This window comes from Mastigoproctus giganteus, chromosome 11, assembly GCF_048544385.1.
Source record: "Mastigoproctus giganteus isolate SK-2022 chromosome 11, ASM4854438v1, whole genome shotgun sequence".
NCBI classification, from domain to species: Eukaryota; Metazoa; Arthropoda; class Arachnida; order Uropygi; family Thelyphonidae; genus Mastigoproctus; species Mastigoproctus giganteus.
In genome coordinates, this window is record NC_143585.1 from 90,685,790 (window position 1) to 90,711,527 (window position 25,738).

Here is a 25,738-nt window from a genome sequence, read left to right on the forward strand (position 1 = left end):
TGAGTATTGTTTTGCTTTGTCATTTCTGTATCAGATCCCGGGCTATTTCTTTGTTTTTCTTGATGGTGTCTTCCATTCATTGCTGTTGTCTGCATTAACTAGGGTTGATATATTGCTGCTAATCTTTGATATTGTAGACATTGTTGGTTGTGAAAGAGCTTGAGTTTGGTTACTGATAGCTTGTTGTTGATTTAGATCAAAATTAGTCAGCTGATGACATAGATTGACTTAATAATGGTTGCTGGTATTGCATGCTGGCTTGATTTGTCACTACAGATGCCACTGGCTGCACTGCAACATATCCTTGAGAGTAGCTGTAACCTGGATTGGCTGTTTTGCGCGAGCGTAAGTTGGCGTCGTGAATACCTCCAAAACAGCAAACTACATGTAGCGCTCCTAACGTCAGATCGTTTCAAACCAGACGGGTGCTCCTAACATTTCATTGGGTATCACCAGCGACTCACTTTTTCTATTCGAAGTTTCAAGATGGATGTTGTTCAAGTTGGACGTATTGTGTATTTATGTAGTTGACTGCGAATAGAAAGAAAACGACGATGATGGATTCATCCAGCAAATTCAAATAGGTTAAAAAAAAAAAAATGAGTTTTATATTATGTTTGAAACACACATAGTTAGTCTCCCGAGAACATTATTTTATTTTATTTTATTTTACAGAATGTCAATACAGAGTTTTGATGTTATATTGATAATTTATGAATTTAACAAACTGAATGAGTATTTTGCATCTACATTCACACATGAGGAATTATTAAGGTTTGAAAATGGCAGAAGGTTATCAAATTGTAGCAGGATACTTAATGATTTTGTAATAACTGAAAGCAAGGTGGAGGAGAAATTGTCGAAGTTAAACATAAGAAAAGCACCTGGGGTGGATGGGATCTATCCAGTTATATTAAAGGAGGCGGCAAAGCAACTAAGCAAACCCTTAGCCATAATTATGAGAGCATCCTTGGACTCAGGGGAGGTTCCCACTGACTGGATATGTGCAAATGTATCCCAAATTCACAAAGGGGGATCGAAGGGTGACACGAGTAATTACAGACCAGTTAGTTTAACTTCTGTTCCGGGTAAAATAATGGAGTCACTGGTTAAAGATGCATTGCAGGATCATCTAGACATGACTGCAGCAATAATTCAGACACAACATGGGTTTGTTAAGGAAAAGTCTTGTCTGACAAATTTGATAAGATATTATGATGTGGTTACAAAGGAACTGGATGCAAAAAATAAATTTGATATCATATATTTGGATTTCAGGAAAGCTTTTGACACTGTTGCGCATGGAAGACTATTGTACAAATTGGAGCAGAATGGTATTAAGGGTAAGTTGCTACAATGGATAAAAGGATGGTTAAGTGGGAGAAGACAGAGGGTGGTAATCAATGGGTGTTGCTCTTCGTGGACTAATGTTATTAGTGGAGTCCCACAGGGTTCGGTGTTGGGTCCACTGTTTTTTTGAATATTTATCAATGATATTGATGAAGTTATATCAGGCTTAATGTTGAAGTTTGCAGATGATACAAAGGTTGGCAGGGTTGTTAATGACAATAATGGCAGTGTGCTACTGCAACAGGATCTAGATAATTTGGGCAGATGGGCTAAGAAGTGGCAACTGAAGTTTAACCTTGACAAATGCAAAGAACTGCATATGGGTAGAAGTAACCCCAGAGAAACGTACCAACTGAGTGGTACTACACTTAAGGTGGTAGAAAATGAAAGACCTGGGAGTAATTGTGCAGTCAGATATGAAGTTTTCTGAGCAATGCAGACAGGCTGCCAGGGCAGGTCATGGGGTTTTGTCAATGATATATAGGAATTTTGCTAGCAGGGAGAAGGAGGTGATTGTCCCTCTGTATAAGGCAATGGTCAGGCCACGCCTTGAGTACTGCATACAGGTCTGGAGGCCTCATTTTAGGAAGGATGTAGATTTGCTTGAGCGTGTACAGAGAAGGGCAACAAGATTGGCGAGGGGAATGAAGGGATCCTTTTACCAAGAGAGGCTTAAGTTCTGCAAATTGCAGTGGCTGGAGACTGTATAAGGCCTTGAATGGGTTGAGCACGCTGAATTCTAATGGGATCCTTCCACTTGTTCAGATTACGAACCTAAGGGGGCATAAATTCAAATTAAGAAAAGACAGATGTAGAATAGATGTGCGGAAATTTGCCTTTAGCCAGCGGGTGGTTAATTGCTGGAACAAACTTCCATCTGTCGTTGTGGAAGTTGGTAGGTTGAATAAATTTAAGGAGGAACTGGACAGGCATTTGGAGGGAATGGTGTGATTTTTTTTTTTTTTGGCTGATGCTACATAAGCTCATACACTTGCTTTCTTGCATCACATGCCACAACTACTACTATTTGATACCGCGATGCAGAAATCAGTACCGATGTTTGCATCTGTGCTTTATGTGCTGTACCGACAGGCCAACTCCCACTAATTGAAATATTACTGAAATGTTGGCGCCTCCGTAGCCAGGTGGGAAGGAGCAGCAGTGCGTACCACGCGCTTCTTGATTAGACCGGGGTTCGAGCCCGTCACCACCAAATATGGAGGATGCGGAAAGGTTAGGGAATGACCACCGCATATTCCGAAGCAATATGGCCTTAGTTGCTAATGCTCCTAAAAACCAAACAACAACAACAACTGAAATGTTGTTTTCTTCAATTTGTAAAATTTTTATTTCTATCCGCTATTCTTATTCGGAGATTAAGGTATTTCTAAGGCTCTGTGTCTTACAGGAAACAAAGTAACATATATTTCGGTAACATAAAGGGTAATTTCCTGTTTGATTTTACCGCACGGGACTTTTCAGAATAAAACACCTATGCTCCTGTCTTTCCACCACTCAACATTATTTCCAGATGGAACATTGACGAATACTTTCCATCCATTTGAAGCAGAAAACATTCTCCACTACCCACACTGTAACGGAGTTCTTTTCGTGCAATAAAGGATTAGCGTTGTTTGATTTTACGAATGTTCATGAGAAGACAACAGTTTTCGAAGTTTGTTACGCAGCTATCAATAAAAATATTTTCCTGAAATTTCGTTAGAAGATCAACATCCAGAAAACGTACTGTACCGATATTATTCCGTAAAAACAATTACAATAGAGCAAACTTTTTTTTTTTTTTTTTTAATTATAAGAGTAGATCTTATTTGATCTGGTGTTTTGGGACTCGGCGAGTGAAAGAATAATTAAAGAAGGTTGAATTTAGGAACAACGAAAATATTAGTATAAATTTAAGTGTTCTAAGTGATAATGGGCTTAGAGGGGAACAGGTATCCTGTGTTATCAGACACTCAGCCTAAAACACTGATGGATCCAATATCTTTCTATTACAGAAGATTTAGGAGAAGTCCGGTTGGCCTGCCTCCCTAAAATCCACTCATGCACACCTTCTCGATGGTAAGCACTGTTACGTCACTTAGGTGGCAACGAACGTGTAGAGTGGTTCTCTTCAAGACGCCTGGTCAGCGTGAAGAGGAAAAGACCAAACCCTCCAGCATATGACAGCACAACAATACAAAGGGCCCTCGGTCCCCAGCAGCTTTCACTCTCCCTCTTACGGCAGCGAGAGGATCAGAGTGGAAGCAGAGGGTGCTAAGAATTTCTCAGTACGACCAGGCTGCCATGCACGGAAACTGAACTTGGCCTGTTATAACGTAAGATCACTCATCGGTAAAGACAGGATATTAGAGCTGGAAAAGGAATTAGAAAATGTGAATTGGAATATCATCGGTTTGGCTGAAACAAGAAGAAGAAATGAATCACTTATAAGTTTATCAAGTGGAAATCTGCTGTACACCAATGGAAACAGCGAAAAGAGTGAAGGTGGAGTTGGGTTTCTGGTCCATAAAGATTTTAAAAATAACATTTTGGAATTCAAAAGTACATCACCAAGGGTGTCAAGACTAATGCTCAAGATTTCTAAGAGGTACAAGCTAAAGATTATAATGATTTATTCACCAACATTGAGCCATGATGATGAAGAGTTTGAAGAAATGTACACCGAAATTGAGTCTTCTAGATGAGCAGAAAACCCACTACACTATTATTATGGGGGACTTCAATGCTAAGGTTGGAAAAAGGCAAAACAGCGCAGAAAGAGGAACTATAGGAAATTTTGGAATTGGTGAAAGAAATAAAAGAGGTGAAAGACTTGTGGAATTTGCAGAATCTCAAGGACTGTCAGTAATGAACACTTTTTTCAAGAAAAGGGTGAACAGAAAGTGGACATGTAAGAGTCCAAATGGATTAACAACTAATGAAATCGACTTCATCCTCACTAACAGAAGATATATCGTGAATGATGTTACCGTCCTGAATAAGGTAAATGTTGGAAGTGATCACAGAATGGTAAGATATTACTACACTTGATATAGATGTAGGAAAGGAAAAAACTGACTCGAGTAAATAATGCAAAGGTCTTGGAGATAACAGAGGAGGAAAAAAAGCAGTATGTACTGGAACTTAAGAACAAGTTTGAGCTTCTGCAGACTGCTCAGGACCAAGATATCGACGAGGAATATTACAACTTTCTGAAAGTGATAAAGCCCAAGAAACCTATAGGGAAAAAGAAATCCAAAGAAGAAAAAATTAGTCAAGAAACACTTGTCATGATGAACTGAAGACGACAAATGAAGAGCAGGAAAAACACTGACAGGGAGAAAATTGAGTATACTGAGTTATGCAAAGCCATTAGAAAGAGACTCAGAGAGGACATAAGAAGATTTAACACAAGAAAAGTAGAACAAGCATTAAGGGAAAACAAAGGATTTAAATCAGCAGCTATGAGCAGCAATACAGAAAGACAAATGATACTGAAACTGAAGAATAGCGATGGTGTACTTATAAACAGCAGAGAAGGCATAATTCAAATAGCAGAAGACTACTATAGAGAATTATACAAGGAGCGAGGGAATGATGCCAGCAGTGGGGAAGATGGATTGCAAAGTAGCAACACATACGCCATACCCGATATTCTTCCTGATGAGGTAGAACATGCATTGAATAAAATGAAGAATCGGAAAGCCCCGGGGGAAGATGAAGTTACTGTAGAGTTGTTAAAATTGGGAGGAAGAGACATACAAAAACTGGCAAGGCTCTTCACAAAGTGCATTAGAAAAGGTGTGACGCCTAAGCAGTGGAATAATGCAATCATAGTTTTGCTGCATAAGAAAGGAGATAAATCAGAAATTGGAAATTATAGACCAATTAGCTTGTTATCTCACATCTACAAGTTGTTCACAAGGGTCATTACTAACAGATTAGAAAGAATACTTGATGAGAATCAACCGAAAGAGCAAGCTGGCTTTAGGACAGGATTCTCAACTATGGATCACCTTCACGTAATATCACAGCTAATGGAGAAAGCAAATGAATATAAAACACCATTATGCCTGGCATTTGTGGATTTTGAAAAGGCATTTGACTCCATACAGCATAAGGCAATGTTTCAGGCACTGGAAAGACAAGGCATAGATACCCCATATATTGTGATTTTGAAGAAAATATATGAGAGTGCTACCTCCTTTATTAGACTAGACAAAGACAGTAGCAAATTTAAAATCGAGAAAGGAGTTCGACAAGGAGACACAATATCTCCGAAGCTGTCTACTGCTGCCCTTGAGGAAGCTTTCAGAAGATTAGACTGGTCGCAGAAAGGAGTCAATGTGAACGGAGAGTACCTAAACCATTTACGATTTGCAGCTGACATTGTGGTCATAAGCCACGATCCCAAAGAATTAGAGGAAAATCTTAATCAGTTATGCACAGTTAGTAAGGATTTTGGACTAAAGATGAATATGGCTAAAACAAAAGTAATAATGAACAAGTATGCCACGGAAAGGGAAATAATGATTGAAGGAGCAGTAATTGAAAAGGTGGAGTCATATACTTATCTGGGACAAGTTATTAGCTGTAATAATGATAAATGGCTGGAAGTCAAGAGAAGAATAAATTTTGGATGGATAGCATTCAGGAAATATAGTCACATACTGAAGAGCAATATCCCAGTTTGTCTGAAACGTAAAATAATGAATCAATGTATACTCCCCACCATGACTTATAAACTTGGGCACTCACCAAAAGAATGGAAGAGAAGCTGAGAACTACACAGCGAAGAATGGAATGAATTATATTGGGAATCAGAATGTTAGATAAGAAGAGAAACACATGGATTAGGCAGCAAACTCAAGTAAAGGACATTCTTATCAAAACTAAAGAACTAAAATGGTCTTGGGCAGGACACATAGCTTGAAGACATGATGACAGATGGACTTAGAAAATAACAGAATGGTACCCAAGAGGAGCTAGAAGAAAACCTGGAAGACAAAGGCGGAGATGGATAGATGAAATTCATGAGTTTTTGGGTAGTAAATGGATGGCCGGTGCTCAAAACAGAAGGAACTGGAAAGTTGCTGGAGAGGCGTTCATCCTGCAGTGGATTGAAAATGGCTGATGATGAAGTGATAATGTCACTTAGAACAACTCGAAGTTTTGACAAAAGGGGCGATTAAGAGCTCAGGCATAGATAATGGTGACTAAAAGGTTCACTTAAAATTCACAAAGGGACACCACACCAGAAATAAGTGCAAGTAAGGAGCCTGGCATAAACCAAGCAACAGGAAAGGCTTAGTGGTCACGCCAAATCAGTGAAGGCCCGTGACAAATTGTGGAAGAGGGCTGCTGTAAGCGATTCACTGGGAAGGCTGTAGGTTAGGAATTTTAAAAACAATAAGAAATATTAACAAAGAATACGATATTCTTAGTAAGAAAATAGGCGGGAAATAAAGGTTAAGAAAAAGGAATTCGACGGAATTGGTGGAAAAGATCAGGCGATGAAGGACGAACGAATAGATGAGAGAAATTAACATGTGATTTTGGGGAAAAAGATAGGGGATGAGACAGAGGAGTCGGGGCACAGAGTCGAAGTCGTAGTCTGAGTGTAGGTCCGGAACAAGATCGGCGTTGCGAGAGAAGTAAGAGAAAATAATGATAGTGCTTGTATAGTTAAGATAATTATGTGCCTGACAGGGAGAGAGAATCTCCAAATAAAGCGATGTCCCTATGGAATCTATAGAAGTGTGGAGCCGGTCCTTATTTGTCTACCACAATCCGCCAGCAGTACAGCTTACTAAACTGGAATGAAGGCCATCTCTTAGATTTAATAATTGACAATCACCAGAGGTCCTTCCGAAAGTTTGAAGCAGCAGCAGTAAATACCCAATAGAACATCAACTTAAGACAAGGCAAGAGCAAGATAGAAATAAAGTAAGTGGACTGTTACTTTCATGCTATATAAGCCACAAAGTAAATTCCAAGATATATATATATATATATATACACACACACATACACACACACACACACGTGTGTGTGGGCCTGAAAATGGGCAGTACAGCAAAAAGGAGTGTGGCAGAGAAAATGGAAATTGTAAGACAATATAAGCGAATGTATTAGAACCAAAGGACTTGTATGTTTGCAAATATTAAGGTTCTTGTATCCCTGAGTAATAGATTGAGTGCTTTAGGTAAATGAAATGTTAAGAGAAACGTTTAAGGCCAGATTTACACAAAAGGAGATGGTTATGTCAGACATCTGAGCATAACTCGATGGACTTGTGTCAATTAATAGGGTAAGGTAAAGTTGCGACAAATGTTAGGGACAGCAGAGACCATTAATGCTTTATAGAAAGGTAAATTTTCGTAAATTAAGAAACTTGATACTTATAGGATGTTTCTGTACCAAAGGTAGAAATTAAAGTAGATCACAGCTTGTTAAACACCTCTGTTTGGTCGTCCCGGAGTATAAACAGAAAATTTATTTATTTATTTTTAAGGGTAGATAGAAATAGGATAAGTGAATTTGGCATTAAAACTGAATTGGAATGGCTTCAAGATTAGAAGATTCCCATAATGTTAGAAGGAATTATATATATTAGGTAAGATAGCCTAACCTGTTATAGAGCAAGAATAAATGTTAAAAGTATGCCTATGTTGTTCACCAAGAGAAGGTAAATCCAATGAAGTAACCAGATTAGAATCTGCTGGTATGTTTGAGCTGTCTTCACTTTGAGAAGAATTTGTAAATATTATACTTATGGAATTTATAATATGTATTATGGCGTACTTGTATATATTATGACATGTATTAAAGATGTTTCAAAGGTATAATAATTGTTTGTAATTATTCATAGACTCAGACACTGGCTTGCCGACATAATTAGGTTCTATCAAGACCGAGGGAAATCACAACGCCATCTGGATCGGGAAAATTCTGATTTAGATACTGCAGTCAGGTAGCGAAAGTGGGTACCAGAGGTTTGAGGGCACTTCTCCTTATTACTGCCTATTTCATGTAATCAAATTGAGTAAGCATATCAATAGAGATAGCGAAATAAAATAAATAAGACCCCCACCTCCCACAAAATGCGCGTTGCAGTGTTATCAGTTTTTTCCCGTTTCCAATGTAGCTTCCAATAGATGAATTTCCTCGATTTTGTGTTAATACACATTGAAGAAGAAAGGAAGTACGATGTTTTCAAAAACAATCTGTTGCAATTCTTTCGGTCATGTTTTTATGTGCCAAGAAACAGTTGCGTGCATTATTATTTTTTATTATTATCTATATTTTTTCCTGTATCGCGCTGGCAACGACTCTGTACTTTGCGGCTTACTGCGTGCTTCCATTGCTTTCACAATACTTTTCAAAAAAGAAAGAAAGACACCGAAGTTATCTTTGAAAAAAAAAGGTTTTCAAAATTCGTTTTGGAAGAAGACAGCGTGCACATTTCTTAACGCCAACATTAGTTGTACTGTTGCATTGGATATTCTTCAGCAGTGTTCCGATTACTGTTTTCATCTTATTTAATAATAAGGTTCTTTATTAACTTAAATTATGTATGTACATTCGTGATTCTGTACACAGATAACCCAGAATCTACTAATAAATTGTCTCTGCAAGTGAATAAACTTGTATTTCGTAAACTAATGAAACACTATTAAAGTAGAAGTAATATTTACAATAAATATAAAGTTCAGAACTGTGCTTTGTTTCTTCTCATCATTACATAGTTCATCCCAGTTCGGAAACATTTAATTTCCAATTTCAATACAACACTTTTATAACTTCAGACTCGCGGTTCATAGAACCAGTTCTAGCGTTCAGCTCATGGCGAATCAAAATGCAGCGTTCGCACGCATCACAGTATCTCATTCGTTAGATCTCTTTATCTATCACATTGTACTTTAATAAGAAACGTTCAAGTTACATTGCGAAATTTATATTTTTGTTTTTAAATAAATTTTTAAAGAAATCTATTAATTTTAAAGATTACTATTAATATATATTTTTAGTAGCAATGGGTAAATTAGATATTTCTCCCTCCCCTTTGATTATGTCATTGTTTCATAACATTAGGTGTATAAATTTAATTTTCTATTATGACATTTATAAAAAATGTACCGGAACGTTGTTCCGGCCCGAATACACCACTGGGGGGAAAACACCCTAGGCATATCAAGTTGGGTGACAGTGGGCGGGGAAAGCAGCAAGTGGCAACTGTCAATCACTGATCTGGAGTTTTACCTACTTAAGTAATCTTATTATAATAATAAGAAAATGGGCTATTTTTTTTCCGGGATTCATGGACAATACATACAACTTGAAAGCAATGAAAGGCAGCAGTAAGCCGCAAAGTACAGCGTCGTTGTCAGCATGATACAGGAAAAAAAAAAAAAAAAAAAAAAAAAAAAAATGGCATAAAAAAAAAACATGACCGAAAGAATTGTAACGGACTGTTTTTGAAAAACGAAAAGATCTTACTTCCTTTCTTCAATGTGTATTGCATCTACTAACACAAAATCAAGGAAATTCATCTGTTGGAAGCAGCACACGTCCATCTTGAAACTGAGAATGGAAAATGTGAGTCGCTGGTGGTACCCAATGCAACGTTCGAAGCGACCCGTCTAGTTTCAAACGATCTGACGTTAGGAGCGCTACGTGTAGTTTGCTGTTTTAGAAGCATTCACAACACCAGCTGACACCAAGCGGTTTAAGCACTCGTCTAGTATAGCCCTTAATGCAGGGGTGGCCAACCTGTGGCGCTTTGGAAGATTACAAGTGGCGCATTTCATTATAAAATTTCTCAAGTACCCAAAGCCCATATTGCCGATTCTTTGGTTCTATTTCCTTTCATTTCAGGTCCTTCCGCATACGGCTTAAGACACTCGCCACCTTCTGTCCACTTACACGTGCATAAACGTGTCAATTCCCTCAATTTAGCAAAAGAAATAAATTAAATAGTCTCCACTTCTGAATTTTGACCGTAAGTGATCTATGGCTCTGAAAATATATCGAGGACCTAGTCGTCCATTCTTTTGTACGGCCGTTGCCTAACTCTATGCACAAGTGGGAAAATAAATGCAATACGGGACTTTTTCAGGGGGCTGAGAATATACAAATAGATCCTTTGTCGGAAGTCTTTCGAGTTAAAAGGAAAGAATGAAGTGATAAATTTGAGGTATTTTCATCTACGAGAAATTTCCATCAATCGCATTTTGCCAACTCAAAAAATAGTAGGGGGGAGCTCCCCCCCGGTCGCGCCTGCTCATCAGTTCGTCGAAATTTTTCGACAGTTTACAATTGATATTCTGCGTGATACGACGTACATACTTGTGATCTGTTTGTTCTTTTTCAACATTTAGACTTCTAGAGTTTTGTACTTTTCTGTTTTCTTTTTTTATTCCTTCTATCCACCACAGTTCAAAAGAAAATGAGCAAAAGAAAAGCAGAAAGTGATATTACGGAAAATGAGTTGTTATTTATAGCAAGTTCATCAGGAAAACCGTTTTGCATTGTTTGTGAAAGTACTCTTTCACAAACTCTTTCTTTCACTATCAGCATCAGACTAACGTAGAAGGAAAAATGAAGCTCGTTCTTGGGTCTGAGCTACGAAAAGAATATGTGACTAAGAAAAAGGAAGAAATCAGAAGAAGACAAAATATATTTCCTAAAGTAAGTTGTGAAGACTTGGTGATGATAAAGGCGTCCTATGAAATTGCTTTAGTATTGGCGAGAAAAAAGAAACCTTTTTCTGACAGAGAAGAAATTGTTAAGCCTTGTCTCCAAATATTTGCACGTCATCTTGGTAATAAAGTTATTGAAAGGAAAGCGGACGAAATTGCTATATCAAGGCAGACAGTTACGAGACGTATCGAGGAACTCTCTCAGGATGTATCTCGGCAACTGGAAGATCTTGTCCATTCTTGTACTTTCTTTTCTCTAGCTTTGGATGAATCAACGGACATATGTGGTGTAGCCCAGTTAAGCATTTTTATAAGAGGAATTGATGATAATTTTAATGTCTTTGAAGAACTTGACAGTCTGGAGTCATTGCATGGTAAAACAAGAGGATCAGACATATTTGAAAAATTAAAATCGTGCCTAGAAAATCTAAAATTAGATTATAGTGAACTCATCAGTGTGTGTACTGACGGAGCGCCGTCAATGATAGGTAAAGCCAATGGCACTACAACTTTGCTTGAAATTTTTTTAAATCGTCCTGTACTAAAATATCACCGCATTATACACCAAGAGGCACTGCGTGGAAAAACTTTAAATATGCAGCGTGTTATGTTACCGGTTGTGAAATTTGTGAATAAAATTAGAGCGAGAGCATTAAACAGACGAGAATTCAGAGAATATTGTGAGTTGTTAGATTTGGAATATGGTGAACTTGTCCTTCATTGTGAGGTGCGCTGGCTTTCTGGAGGCCAGGTTCTGAGTAGATTTTGGAAATTAAAAAATCCTGTTTATAATTTTTTAGAACAGGAAAATGAACTACCCGATGAAAGAACCTTATTATTAGATAACAATGGCTATTTGATTTGGCATTTTTAGTTGATGTTACTAGTCATCTCAATGATCTAAATTCGAAACTACAAGGCAGGAATAAATTATTTCCTAGCTTAGTAAATGGCATCGATTCATTTAAAATGAAATTAAAACTGTTCATCTCTCAGTTAGAAAATCATGATTTAAGTCAATTTCCACACTTGAAAGAGCAGAATGAATGTGCTGTGGATGATAGCAATTCGACCAAATATCTTGAAAAAATCAAGGTATTGCGAGTGTCATTTGAAAGTCGTTTTCATGATTTGGCTAAAGAAGAATAACTACACGTTCGCATTTATAAATCCATTTTTCCTTAGTGAACAAACCATAATTGAGATGCCTAGTAATATACAAATGGAACTTATTCATTTAAAAACAAATTCATTATTAAAAATGAAATTTGATGTGCCTTTTTCAGATCAAAATGCTTCTGCCATGATTAATTTCTGGCGTTCATTACCCTGTGAACATTTCCCAGAACTAAGAAAATTTGCAAAAAATTATATGTCGTTTCGGAACGACATACAGATGTGAACAAACATTTTCATCCACGAAATTGATGAAAAGCAAAACGAGGTCGCGAATGACTGATTAAAATTTGAAGAATTCTCCGCTGCTCTCAGTAACAAATTTAACACCAAACGTTGAAAGACTGGAGAAATCCAAACAGGCTCAAAAGTCTCATTAATGGTATTAATGTTTATGTGCTGTAATAGAAATTGCTTTACATACAATAATTAAATCATTTAAAAATGTTAATTATGTTCATAAACATACTTTTATTAAAAAGGTTATTAAGGATATGCCTGGACTCCTTCTAGCGAGCAGAGAGAACAGACGACTCCAAGTTCCAACCTGATTTCGCTCTCGGTGCTCCATCTCGCTCAGAGCTCTCATCACATCCAACAACTGTGGTACAGAGCTATTTTCACCAAACGAGACTCTCCGGCAGCTGCAACACTATCGGCGGGTTCCACGACAGCGGTCGCCCTCTCGTCCAAGAGATCATCTCTCACTATTGTAGATTGGTGCTCCAATAAACATGTGTCTTTAGAACTGGCGTACATAATTTAATTTAGTTGCGTGTTTGAGTTATTCTTTTTCCTCCCCTAAGCGAAGCAGATCCTACCCCTATCCCTATTTTCCAACCCCAACCATGAACGTAAGAAGGTAGAAAAGGTGCTTGAGTTGTATGGCGCATCTGAACTCGTATGTGAAAAAATTGGCGCATGGTATGTAAAAGGTTGGCCACCACTACCTTAATGTCTAGTTAACACCCACATTATTGTTACTGAAAGCTGGAGCCACATAGTCTATGATTGCCAACACTATGAAGACCTCAGAGGGCTACTAATAACAAGATTGAGATACTTCCCAAAAGGACTGGAGCACCACTTCCTGGACACTGAGGATGAATATAGGGCACTCTCCCAGTATGCGCAAGACCTATTCACCAGGAGAAAAACACTAATAGCTATATACAGCAACGTACACAGAGATTGAAAAAAATCGGCGCCAAATGTGATAGAAAATTGAAACCCTGCAGAGGACCAGTACTTGGACAAGAAGAGTGCTGATCACATGGAAAAGAAAAGCAAGGACGGGGCTCGCCCCATGTGTGACAAAGCAGAACAGAACGCAGCACAGCTGCAAACAGCCTGATGGTGATCTGAAGAGGACACCCTAGCCCTCTTCACCTATTATTCCCACTTCCTTGGTGGGGAGGGGACGTTTTTTGTTCCCTCTCCTCCACCCCCAAACTTCTACTCTGGTGGGGCATGCCCCACTGAAAACTGGGGTTATCTACTCTATTGGCCCCATATTTCTGTCTTTTCCTCCGAGTCTTCGGTCTCCCTCCCCTCTCTACCTTCATCATTGCGAAAGCCCCACACGTCAAAACCTTAAAATGATAAAATTACCTTACGCCCAAAACTCGGCCTAGCAAACCAAAGCGATATTACCCCTACGATTGCGAAGATTTTTCACTTATTCATATATTTTTTTTATTTATATATATATATATATATATATTTTTTTTATTTATTTGTTTTTATTATTTTTATTTATTTATTTTATTATATTATATATATATATATATATATATATATATATATATTTTTTTTTTTTTTTAGTTTTTATTTATTTATTTATTTATTTATTATTTATTTTTTTAAGGTCCTAGCCGCCGAAATCCCAGGAAATTAAGCGGCAGGACCTGCCAGAGTGAATCTACAGCTACTGGGTTCCTGGTCTGCCTCCATGGGGCGTAAGTGGGACAACGTTGGGCCTCAATAGGGGGTCCAACGGCTAAATGACCAGATGAACAACGGTACAGAACACAACACATGAACAATTCCCACACACTTTTAAATCTCTGGCATTTCCCAGTGAACTGGTTCACCACAATGAAAGCAACGCGGAGATGGGGGAAACCCCTGGTGCCGTAAGACAACAACACACACTTACACTTACTTATTATCGTTACTCCAAGTGCAATTGCGCAAGTCGACTTGAAAATTTCTAGAAGTAGAGCGTATACTTCATTCTCAATGTGTATGTTTCGTTTGATATCGAACATAGGACGTTATTTAAAAATGAAATTTTTATGATATACTCACTTTCAATAATATCTGAATTGTTTTTAACTTCTGGAGGTAAGAAAATAAACAGGGCCCGCAAGTAATTCCTGAATAAAAGTTAAAAAAACAGTAAAGTGCAGCCATTATCAACCCACTGCAGGATGGAAGCCTCCTCAACAATTCATGTTGAGGGAAATGGACCATAATCTGCCACGCTTGTCCAGTGCGGGTTGGCAGATCGACCGTATTCGGCAGTCAGGGGCTTGAACCCCGGTCTACTCAAAGAGCGTGTGCTACTGCACTCCCGCTCCTGCCCACTCGGCTAAGGAGGCCTTTTATTCCTGAATAGAGGTCCACAAAATTTGGGGTCGGCCCTGTGTATAGATAAAGGTCGTTGAGAAGTGAAAAGAAAAATAGGCGAAGCAAAATGGAAAGATGAGAAGAGGTGGTATAGTTACAAATTGAAAAAGTAATTCATCTCTTATTATTATGCTTTTTACTTTTTCAATTTGTAACTATATCACCTACTCTCATCTTTCTATTTTGTATTCGTTCATTTTCCATTTATTTTCTCAAACACTTTTAGTAGAGCTTCGAAAATCCGAACAAGCCAGGATTTATTATTATTTTTTTTATGAGGTGCCGTAAAATAATTGCAGTAAGCGCCAGTTATTATGATCACGTTTGTGAATTGAATTTTGATTCTATTAAACGGCAATTGTAATAAGCGAAAATCAGAGGAATATTATCCACAGACTATAAAAATGAAGATATAAAGCACAAATTTATAAATTTTATTTTACCTTATCAATTAACAAAATTAAATGATATGTGAAAATCTGAAGAATATTATCCACAGGTTAGCAAAATAAAAATAAATTTACACTTACATACATATCTTAATTAATATACATACAGTACTAAATAAACATAACACTTGGTAATCTGATATTTCTGTTGGCTGACAGTAAAAAAAGCTAATCGTCAATCAACAACAAAGAACATGGCACGCTGAAATTGCAACTAACACGATATGCGCAAGTGAGATACGGAGTAAAATGTTTACAGAGTTTAGATATAGGAATGAAGAGATTCTGAACATTTACTTTACTGTACTGAAGTTATTGTCTTTGTCTTTTAAAAGGAAGCAGAAAATTTTAACAATTAAATCGAATATAAACAGACTTTCAGAGATAAGCGGTCTTCATTAGCAAGACTTTACAAGGTTGGAAAGTCAACCATAACAGAAATTAAAAACAACAAGGAAAGAAATTTGAAGTTCGCATCGAAACTTGATTCAGATGATGGTGCAAAAAAAAAAAAAAAAAAAAAAAAACTGAGAACAGCTAATGACTTATCCCTTGAAGATGCTGTTATTGTTGTAGTTGGGTTCTGGGCGCATCAGCAACTAAGGCCATATTACTCCGTGTATACTGTCTGTAAATCGCATGTTCTGTGATCAATTCTGTTTGCTGGATGAAAAACCCGAGTTTCAGGGAGAAAAACCATGCTACCTGAGACCGACTAACTCAGCCACGTCGTGAAAAATCTCCATTAAAATTCCTTCCATTATTGATGGGACTCGAACTCAGGTCTTTTACACCCAGAAGGCGATGATTCTACCAACCGTGCTACCCACGAGGGTTAGGTACGAGCAACGACCTGAATACTGTCCAACTCAACTACTCTTGCTGAAAAGAAGAGATCTGGCAGCAAAGAAACGAAGTTCAAAAATGGTGCAGAAAAAAGTAAGTAATTATTTCCGTTAAAGGCCTATATATGTGTTATTGTGACTGAAAGTTCCATTTGTTTTGTTACCTATGAATAAAAAATACTAAAGTACAACTTAAGTGTTTTATTTCTAAACTTACTAAACCTGTTTTTAGTCTCTAGAAGGTATTTTTTATAAGTTCGAAAATCCGAACTATGCCAGTCCCAATTAGTTCATTTTATCGACGCTCTACTATATTAAATTTTGAGTGCCTGCGTCCACGTGTAAAGTGAGAGTTAAAAATCAACAGGTTAATTCTAATACAGGGTGTCGCTTTTGAATGTCCCCGACTTTAAACGTCTTGCAAAAGCAAACCCAGTGCACTAGGAAATGTTAATAACTTTAAACGGGAAAGAAAACTCAAGCAGTTTATAATACAAAAAAGTTAGCAGACTTCTCCATGGGCTCCTTTGGTGCAATGATGAATGTCCAAACGATACTCGATATCAGACCAGGTCGCTTCAACATATCTGTACTAATGGTGGCAATTGCTTGCACGATGCATATACGCAATAGGTGGCGATATTAGATACATTGTTGGAATAAACAATGTCTTTCACATAGTCCCAGAAGAAGAAATCTAGGGAAGTTAAGTCAGATGAACGATGGGGTCATGGTACCGATCCACCGTGCCGAATCCAACAGTTCAGGAACGTGTCATTCAGAGCATTGCAGACCAGCACGCTCCTATGAAGCGGTGCTCCATCTTGCTGAAAAATTGTTGGGCTAGGTGTACAATCGGGAGAAATGCGTATTGCTCCAGCATGTCTAGATATGTGATTCCTGTAACAGTATACTCCAAGAAGAACGGCCCAATAATCCTGTCCTTCATAAGACCACACCACACATTCACTTATGATTGCCTTGGATACAGTGCGGGTTTTCAGGATTCCATATTCAAACATTGTGTCAGTTACCTTATCATGAAATGTGAAATGGTGCCTCGTGGGAAAAACATAACACGACTCAAGAAATCGTGGTTTTGGTCGATGCAATCAAGAATACCAATAGCGAAGCTTTTCGCCAGTTTGTCGCTCAGCTTGATTTCTAGAAGCATTTGCAAATTATAGATGTACAGAAATTTGCAGTTCCTAGGGGCACGTTCGATACCCCTGACGTTCACGTGATTGATTTCCGTGAGCTATGAAAAAAGGCAGCACGTACCTCTTCAACTGGCTCTTCTGAGATACTTTGACGACCACTGCAGTGTGCGCGTTCTCTTGCACTGACGCCATTTTTTACACAAATGACAGCATAATTAAACAATAAAAACTTTTTTATTTTAAGTTTATGGAATTTTTTGGCGATTATTAATAATAAATTCAATTACTTAAAGATTGTAATATTAAGGTCTCGGCAGGGTTCCTTTGAAGAACTGCTGTGCCGGGTACTGCATTTTCCATTCTCATCGGAGCTGTATATAAGTTCAGGCGTGTATGAATTGGGCACCGACTAGGAAGTTAATTACTAAGAACGGTTTCCCCCACCCCCAAAAATGAAGTAGGAACTGCGCACCGAACAAGTAGTAATTGCACACGGAAAGAAGAGAGCTGCAGAAGATATAACAAAGGCCTTCCAAATATTTTTTTCAGAACTGATACAGAAGAAATTATATATCTTTTCAATTAATGACAAAACACACACCAATAGAAAAAAAACACAACCTGCATCACTGCCAAAAAGTCCCGAAGAAATCATGATTATTTTGACGAAAAATAAGATTTTTTTAAAAATTTATTTAATCAATAGAAAAAAAAAAATTTTTAATTTCGTGTGAGAACAATTCTTCAACAACTGTGTGGGTGAAAGTGAATCTGTCACCCAGAGAATCTTTATGGACGGGCCGTTGCAATACTGTCCAATTCATTTTTGAAACTACAGTATTCATCATGCAAATTTTCAATAATGGGCAATGGCGTATCCAGGTATCATCGTAAGGGGGGGGGGAGCATTGCGACCAGGCTTTTGAGTTTTTTTTAGAATGCCTTCTGCGTTCTTTTTCTTTAATTTAATTTTTTTTTTGATTAAGGGTGCATATGCCCCCTCTGCACACCCCTAAACACGCATTACCTCCTATTACTTTTTGCACTAATAATTATTACACAGAAATAAAAAATATATATATAAACCTGTTTAAACTATTAAAAAAAGAAATGTTGCAAACGAGATAATTGGTATTTGGAATTCAGTTTAAGCCAACTAATAGTAGTGGTAGTATTTTATTATGTCTACGGTGGCACCTAGACTTCTGTCTATCGCCACCTGATAAACTGAATTTGTGCAGAACATCTGCAAAATAGGCATGTGCACCCTGCCAAGTTGCATTTTTTCCGGAGAGATAGATCTTCCAAGGCTTTATAACAGGCGAGGATAATATGTCATGGAAATGCCTGCATTGTTCTGTTTTGTAGTAGGGATTCAGGCGCTTCAGCGATTAAGGCCATATTGCTCTGTATATGCTGTCAGTAAATTGCATGTTCTGTGGTCGATTTTCTGTTTGCTGTAAAAAAACTTGAGTTTGCGGGAGACAAAATCATGCTACCCTTGACTGAGAATCTCAGCACCATTGTGAAAAAAATTCCTCACATCACCGACTGTACTTGAACTGAGGTCTCTTCACACCTGGTGTGGGAAGGACAGCGATTCTACCAACTATGCTACAAGAGGGCCACACAATGTACAAGTGGTTGGAGAACACAGTGAAAATATCACCCATCTTGATTAGTCTCAAAATTCGCCTGACTTCAATCCAACAGAACACTTGTGGAATGTTTTGGAACAGGAAGTGAGGTATATAGGCATGCAACCATCATCTGCACCGACAATGTGGAAACACTTGCAGGCAGCATTTCTGCAGATTCTTAGAGATGTCTTCAGACATCTAGTGGAGTCGATGCTTAGGTAAATAGTGACTGTTATCCATACAATCGGTGACCCAACATGGTAGGTGATAATAATTCAGTGATCGCTTAGTGTTTAAATGGGGGATTTCAACTTTCCAGGTGACTGGCATTCGTAAGTTGATCACTCACCCACTAGCAAGACATATCTAGGTTTATTGGACGACTGTTTTCTACAGCAGCACATTAAAGAGACAACAAGCATACTCTTGATCTGGTTATCGGCAGCGATTCTCCAAGCATTAAGAATATGCAGGTAAAAGATCCAGTGGGTGGATCACAGTTTATTAATGTGGAATTTTATTAAAAATATAACTACGGTTAAGGGTAAAGAAACACGACTTTGCTTTCGTAAAAGTGATTACAGTGATCTCAGACAGTTTTTAAATTCTATACAATAGACCAACAGCACATTCTAAATAGAAAAGGCCAGAATCATAGAATGCTGCTGGGCTTTTTATTCCAACTAACAAACGCTGTTTAAAGCTAAGATCTAAATGGATGTCAGATGAACTAAAACTTCTGGCAGAGAAGAAAAATGCACGGGAACTGGGATGCATAAAAATTATTAGGGGATACAGAAACCTATACAGTGCCGGCAACAAGAATGTTCAATCGGTTCTGTTGAACAGGACCCCGTGCCCAAATGGTCTAAATATCATGTGTCTTTTCCGAATTTCTATCAACAAGCCTACCGCCGTCTAAATGTCAAGTTACCCACATTATCATCACTCCAATAGCACTTGCACGAGTTGACTTCAAAATTACTCTGAGCATATATGCCATTCTCAATGTGTATGTTTCGTTTGATATCGAACATTTAAAATGGTTTCCATAGAACAAAGAAAATTTCCATATAATGATGAAATTACGAGATTTAACTGGAAACACATTGTTCACATCTCTGGCCTTGAGGAAATCTTGTTGCTGCTGCTAAGCATGAATTAAGAGTCAAAGGGATTACCACTTTGCAACTTAGTAGTACTTTTATTTTATTTATTTATTTTTTTTATTTATTAATTAAAGCAGTCCCAGCCAACCTATGGCAACCCCACTGTCAGTTACACATAATTTAGCAGAACTCTAATATACTCCCTCTGCTGTTTGCCCAAGTACAGGGATGGGAAAACCGCCACAACTAAAACAGATACATATAAAAAAAAAACTGAGAATAATCAAATACATAAAAAATAAATGTACATATAATTTAATTTCAGACAAAGACCAAACTTCATTGCAAAGCATTACATCTGTTCAGATGTCTGTTGGAAAGCCAGCAGCACGAGGAGCTGCTGAGAAACAGAAATACCAGCACAAGGAGCTGGAGTGGATATAGGTGACTTGTACCTCCACCAAAGCAGAGCCTTTCGGAATGATTCCACAGCACTTTAGATAATCCGGCACTACCCCATACCACATTACCAATCCAAGGCTTATAGATGCAGAAGTCTTCTGTCTAACAAATATAGTAGTTGCAAAGCCAAGAAGTTCCCCTGTTTATGAACTAAAATCATCTCACAGCCTTCTTCCATAAGATTGAGATTACTCACCCGAGATAGCAATTCAATTCCCAGATCGCTGTACTCCTCACAGTTGTACGTGTTCCCATGATTCCCTTTTGCCACAATGACAACTAGATCTTTTAGTGATTCCTAAATTGTGTAACTTTGCTGCATTAATCAACCATAACCAGTCAATAAGAACATAGCTTGTAAGTTTGGTGCAAACCATTTAAACTTTATCTAGGCTGCATTTCTTATACCTGGGAAAACTTATTTGCATAATCCTTTATCACAAACACTCCAAAGCTCCTGCCAGACAATTACCAGAGCATCCCAGATTCTTTCCTTTTCCTTCCTGGGATTGCCAAGATGTCCACCTCTATATTCAGAAAAGAACAGGGAAGAACAGACAGAGTAAGCCAACGCAGAATACACCAAATGCAGATCAACCGACAATTTTCCAGTCACAACCTGCAAAGCTGGGGTCAACACAATTCTGTCACCATGCACATACTAAAGAGCATTACTCTTTGAATGAAACTGAGCTTTCTAGTAAATACTTTTCCACTTACACGCTCAAACCAAATTGGTGCACCGTATGTTAACATGGGGATTAATAGAGATTCTTATAGCAAGTTCCGCACCTTACCTTTTATTCCCTAGCCAAATCTAGTGATTCCAGTAATCAAACGAATAAATTTCCTCACCTTTTCTGATAGACACGTAACATACAAGTTGAAAGTTGAAGATCCATCAAGCATAATGCCTAGATATTTTAATTGCCTTGCCGATTTTAGGATCGACCCATTCATTCTCACAATTGGGGATCTTCTACCTGAAAAATGACCCTTGAAGACCATTGTCCTTGTTTTGATTCCTGACAGTCAGTTTATGTAACCTACACCGGTTATTAAGTTCCAGCAAAACCTGGTTTCTAGTTGTGTCTATGAATTTACTTCAACAAGCAGCACAAGATCATCAGCATACGCCACCATCTCTGTATGTTCGAAGTCCCTACGCACAGTCCTACAAAACTAGGTTCCACATTAGCGGTCCAAAAACAGATCCTTGTGGGCATGGCCTGGTCACCGCTCGTACAATGGAACCAAACAATGACTTAAAAGTCACTGTATGGTGCATGAAGTAGTCCCTCATCACCCTAACAACGTTAGCTGAAGAGCCTGCAAGTCGCAACATCATAAGAACGCAGTTCCATTGAATGGAGTCAAAAGCTCCCTCAAAGTCAATAAAAATTCCAAGGCATACTGTTTGAGCTTTTTTCAAAACTTAGTGGTACTGGTAAAACTTATCCAACTGCCTGTCCGACATACCCAAAAGCCTTGCTGGTCATCTGATTGGTTTACCAGTATTCAACACAGCAGGCAAATAATTCATTTGAAATGAATATAGTACATGACATTGCAGGCTTACATTAATTTTCTTATTTTCTGGATCTGTTTCACATTTATATTTCAGTTACAAAATGGTTTGTTCATACCATATATTTCAATTTTTTCTCAAAGTAAGTAATTTTTATAATTAAAAACTAGAGGGCTTCACCCCCTGCTCGACGCTGCGTGTGTGTGTGTGTGTTCCTCTGCTACGAATACATAAATGTTACATATGGAAATCAAGAATGGTACCACGTGGTCATGCTAGATAAACAAAGCACGAGCTTTGTTTATTGAGTATGAGGTTCATCTAGCATGATCACGCTAAAACAGAAGCTTGTTTTACCACAGTAAAAGCTTCTGTTACGTATTTTAGTATTTGCTGCATATCACCATATAACCAGCATCCCTCTTCTTCCATTGGCTGAAGAAATACAGTATCACTAGGAGGAAAATTATTTTAATGTATAGAAAGATATAATGTGAAACTTATCTGTTAGCATATGCTAACAGATAAGTTGTGTAGCATATAGCTATACGATTTCAATTTTTTAGCATTGCTTATAAATATCATGAAATTTATCTCCTAATCAGTATGGTTAAAATATGATGAAGAATTAAAGCGGGAAATTTTTTCCCATTTTAATTTCTTTTCCCGTGGGGAAAAAGTGCACTCTTTTAATGTGATTTAGAATTTAAAATTGATTTCCAGAATTTCAGAATGATTCTGTTATTTTTGTTTGTTTCATTATATTATATGTGAGATATTCTTTTCTTTTCTTTTGTGTAATTCTTTTCTTTTTCAATAAATTAATAATTATTTATACCTTATTTTATTTTTAAATCCAATATTTTGGGAATGCAAATTTGAGTTTGTTTACTGGCAGCACAGTCTGTTGTAAAATATTAAAATAATTAAATAACAAGCCATTATTATTGTATCGTATCATTTACTAAAGTGATATTATAAATAATCAAATGTGTAATATTTTGAAATACTTTTATTCCTTAACACAATCGACTGTTCTTATGCTACACAGGTACACTGATAATTTTTAAAAAATTAATACTGCATTTATAAAGACAAAAAAAAAAAAAAAAAATTTATGCAAATAATTTACATGATATAAATATCTTTAATAATAACGGAAACAGACTTAATAATTTATAATATGAAAATATTTTATTTTCACCTTATTGGCTTATAAATTAAATTTAATTATTTCTTAGTTACTGTAAAATGTGAAAAAATAAAAAAATCACAATTACAAAAACACCCCATATAAGTTTTGCGCAGAACCCCAGGGTCTGCAGGTAATTTTTTAACAGGGCCTCGCAAATTTTGGGCCCGGCCCTGAACCTATAGTATACATAAATTATCTGTAATCAAGTAACAGAGGTTAGGAAAACTAAAGCAGATTAGAAGTCTCTAGAAAAGAACAGCAGAAAGGACTTCTATGCTTATATTAAGAGTAGAATGAGAGGGTTGAATCACATTGGGCCACTTGATCTCAAAGGGTTAACTGTTTGACAACCCTGCTCGGGTTACTGACAAACTGAATAAGTATTTTGCATCTATATTCACATATCACAAATTCTTTAAGGAAGGAGATGCATGAAGTTTATCAAACTCCAATGAGGAACTAAATGAGTGTGATAAGTGAAAGGAAAGTGGAAGATAAATTGAACTACACATAAAAAAGTTACCTGGAATGGAATCTATCTAATTATATTAAAGGAGGATGTTAGCAAACCCTTAGCTCATGACAGCACCTTTGGATTTAGAGGTGGTCCCCATGGACTGGAGATCCTCAAATGTATCCCAATTCACAAAGGAGGATCAAAAGAGGATTACAGACCTATTAGCCATTCTATAATTATCTAAAGACCTATTAGCTTAACTTTTCGGCCCTGGAAATATTGTGCAAGGCTCAAGGGGTAGAATTTTTTTCAGCTTGGACTGTATTTGTTAACAGGAGAGATTGCTTCTACAGGGATGGGATACACTTAAATAGAAAGGGTGCAAGAATATTTGCTGATGCTATCGAGGCAGTGTTAGGTGGGTCAGAAAACTGCTAGCTTGGGGGGAGACAAAGACCAATAGATTGACAGTAGCCACTGGCAGAGGTGAAAGAGATTCTTGCACTGCTTCTATTAGAATGAGCAGAAGCCTGAAAAACAAGATGCATGGTATTTCAGAGACTGCTGGGAGCCATTGCGGTACAAGTAAACACATGGGTTGTGTTAGGGTAGCTAAGAATAGAAACAGGTGCAGGTATACTTGCGTGTACACCAATGCTAGGAGTTTAGTAAATAAATTTGAGGTATTGCTCAAAACATCAAAGGCAGATATTGTTGGGATATCAGAGACGTGGTGTCACACAGATATAAGGGATGCAGAACTGCAATTTGGGGAGTACAACGTCTACAGAAAGGATAGGAAGGGGGGAGGGGTTATGCTATTAGTTAAGAAACACATAAAAACCAAGGAAGTGAAGCCAGTCGACATCGCTGGACAGTGCAGTGTTGAGTCAGTTTGGTGTGACATAAGCATTGGGAGATCAAAATTGAGTAGGAGTGTGCTATAGGCCTAATGACTCTGATGAGTATAATAAGGAACTGTACAGGGAAATAGAGTGGGCCAGTAAATCAGAGAGTCTTATAATGGGGGATTTTAATTTCCCAGATATTGACTGGAATTTGGGGGCTGGTCACTCACACAGTAGCAAGGCTTTTGTGGATTTATTGGATGATTGTTTTCTACATCAGCATGTTCGGGAGGCAACTAGAGAGAGTAATACTCTTGATTTGATTATCAGCAGTGATTCTTCATGCATTAAGAATCTGCAGATAAATGAACCACTAGGTGGCAGTGATCACAGTGTGCTGAAGTGGGATTTACTCAAAGAGGTAACTACCATTAGGGGTAAAGGGAAGGGTTATTGCTTCCGTAAAGGCGACTACGATGGACTGAGACAGTATTTAAATTCTATACAGTGGGATCAACTGATGATGTTACCAACAGCAAATTCAAAATGGGAAGCATTCAAAGAACTTATCTTGGAAGCTACTAGGCTTTACATACCAACTAAGAAATATTGTTCAAGGTTTAGGCCAAAATGGATGTCAGATGAACTAATGAGGCATATGGCAGAGAAGAAAAATGCATGGGATACTTACAAATTAACACATGACACAGAAGCCTATGATAGATACAAGTTGATATGCAACCAAGTTACAAAGGAGGTTAGGCAGGCGAAGGCAGATTACGAGAAATCCTTGGCAAGGGATGCAAAGAAAAACAGCAAAGAGTTCTTACTTATGTAAACTCTAGAAGGAAGGGGATGAATCAGATTGGTCCACTTGATATTGATGGGTCAACTGTTGATGATCCTGCTCAGGTAGTTAACAAACTAAATGAATATTTTGCATCGACATTCACACATGAGGAGTTATTCAGCAAGGGGAATGCCAGAGGTGTATTCAACTCTGGCAGTAAGCTACAGAATCTTGAAATATCTGGGAGTAAAGTGGAGGAGAAACTGTTGAAGATAAACACAAGAAAGGCACCCGGGGTGGATGGGATCTATCCAGTTATATTAAAGGAGGCAGCAAAGGAAGTAAGCAAACCCTTAGCCATAATTATGAGAGCTTCCTTGGACTCAGGGGAGGTACC

The 25,738-nt window shown here is 37.7% G+C and overlaps 1 protein-coding gene across 1 annotated transcript; it reads left to right on the forward strand.

Annotated features, from left to right (window-relative positions):
• The first annotated feature begins 10,950 nt into the window (after window positions 1–10,950).
• On the forward strand, window positions 10,951–11,925 carry LOC150078249 (SCAN domain-containing protein 3-like). Its single transcript, XM_090384511.1, has one exon. It carries the CDS (start codon window positions 10,951–10,953, stop codon window positions 11,923–11,925), a length of 975 nt encoding a protein of 324 aa, XP_090240637.1.
• The last annotated feature ends 13,813 nt before the right edge of the window (window positions 11,926–25,738 follow it).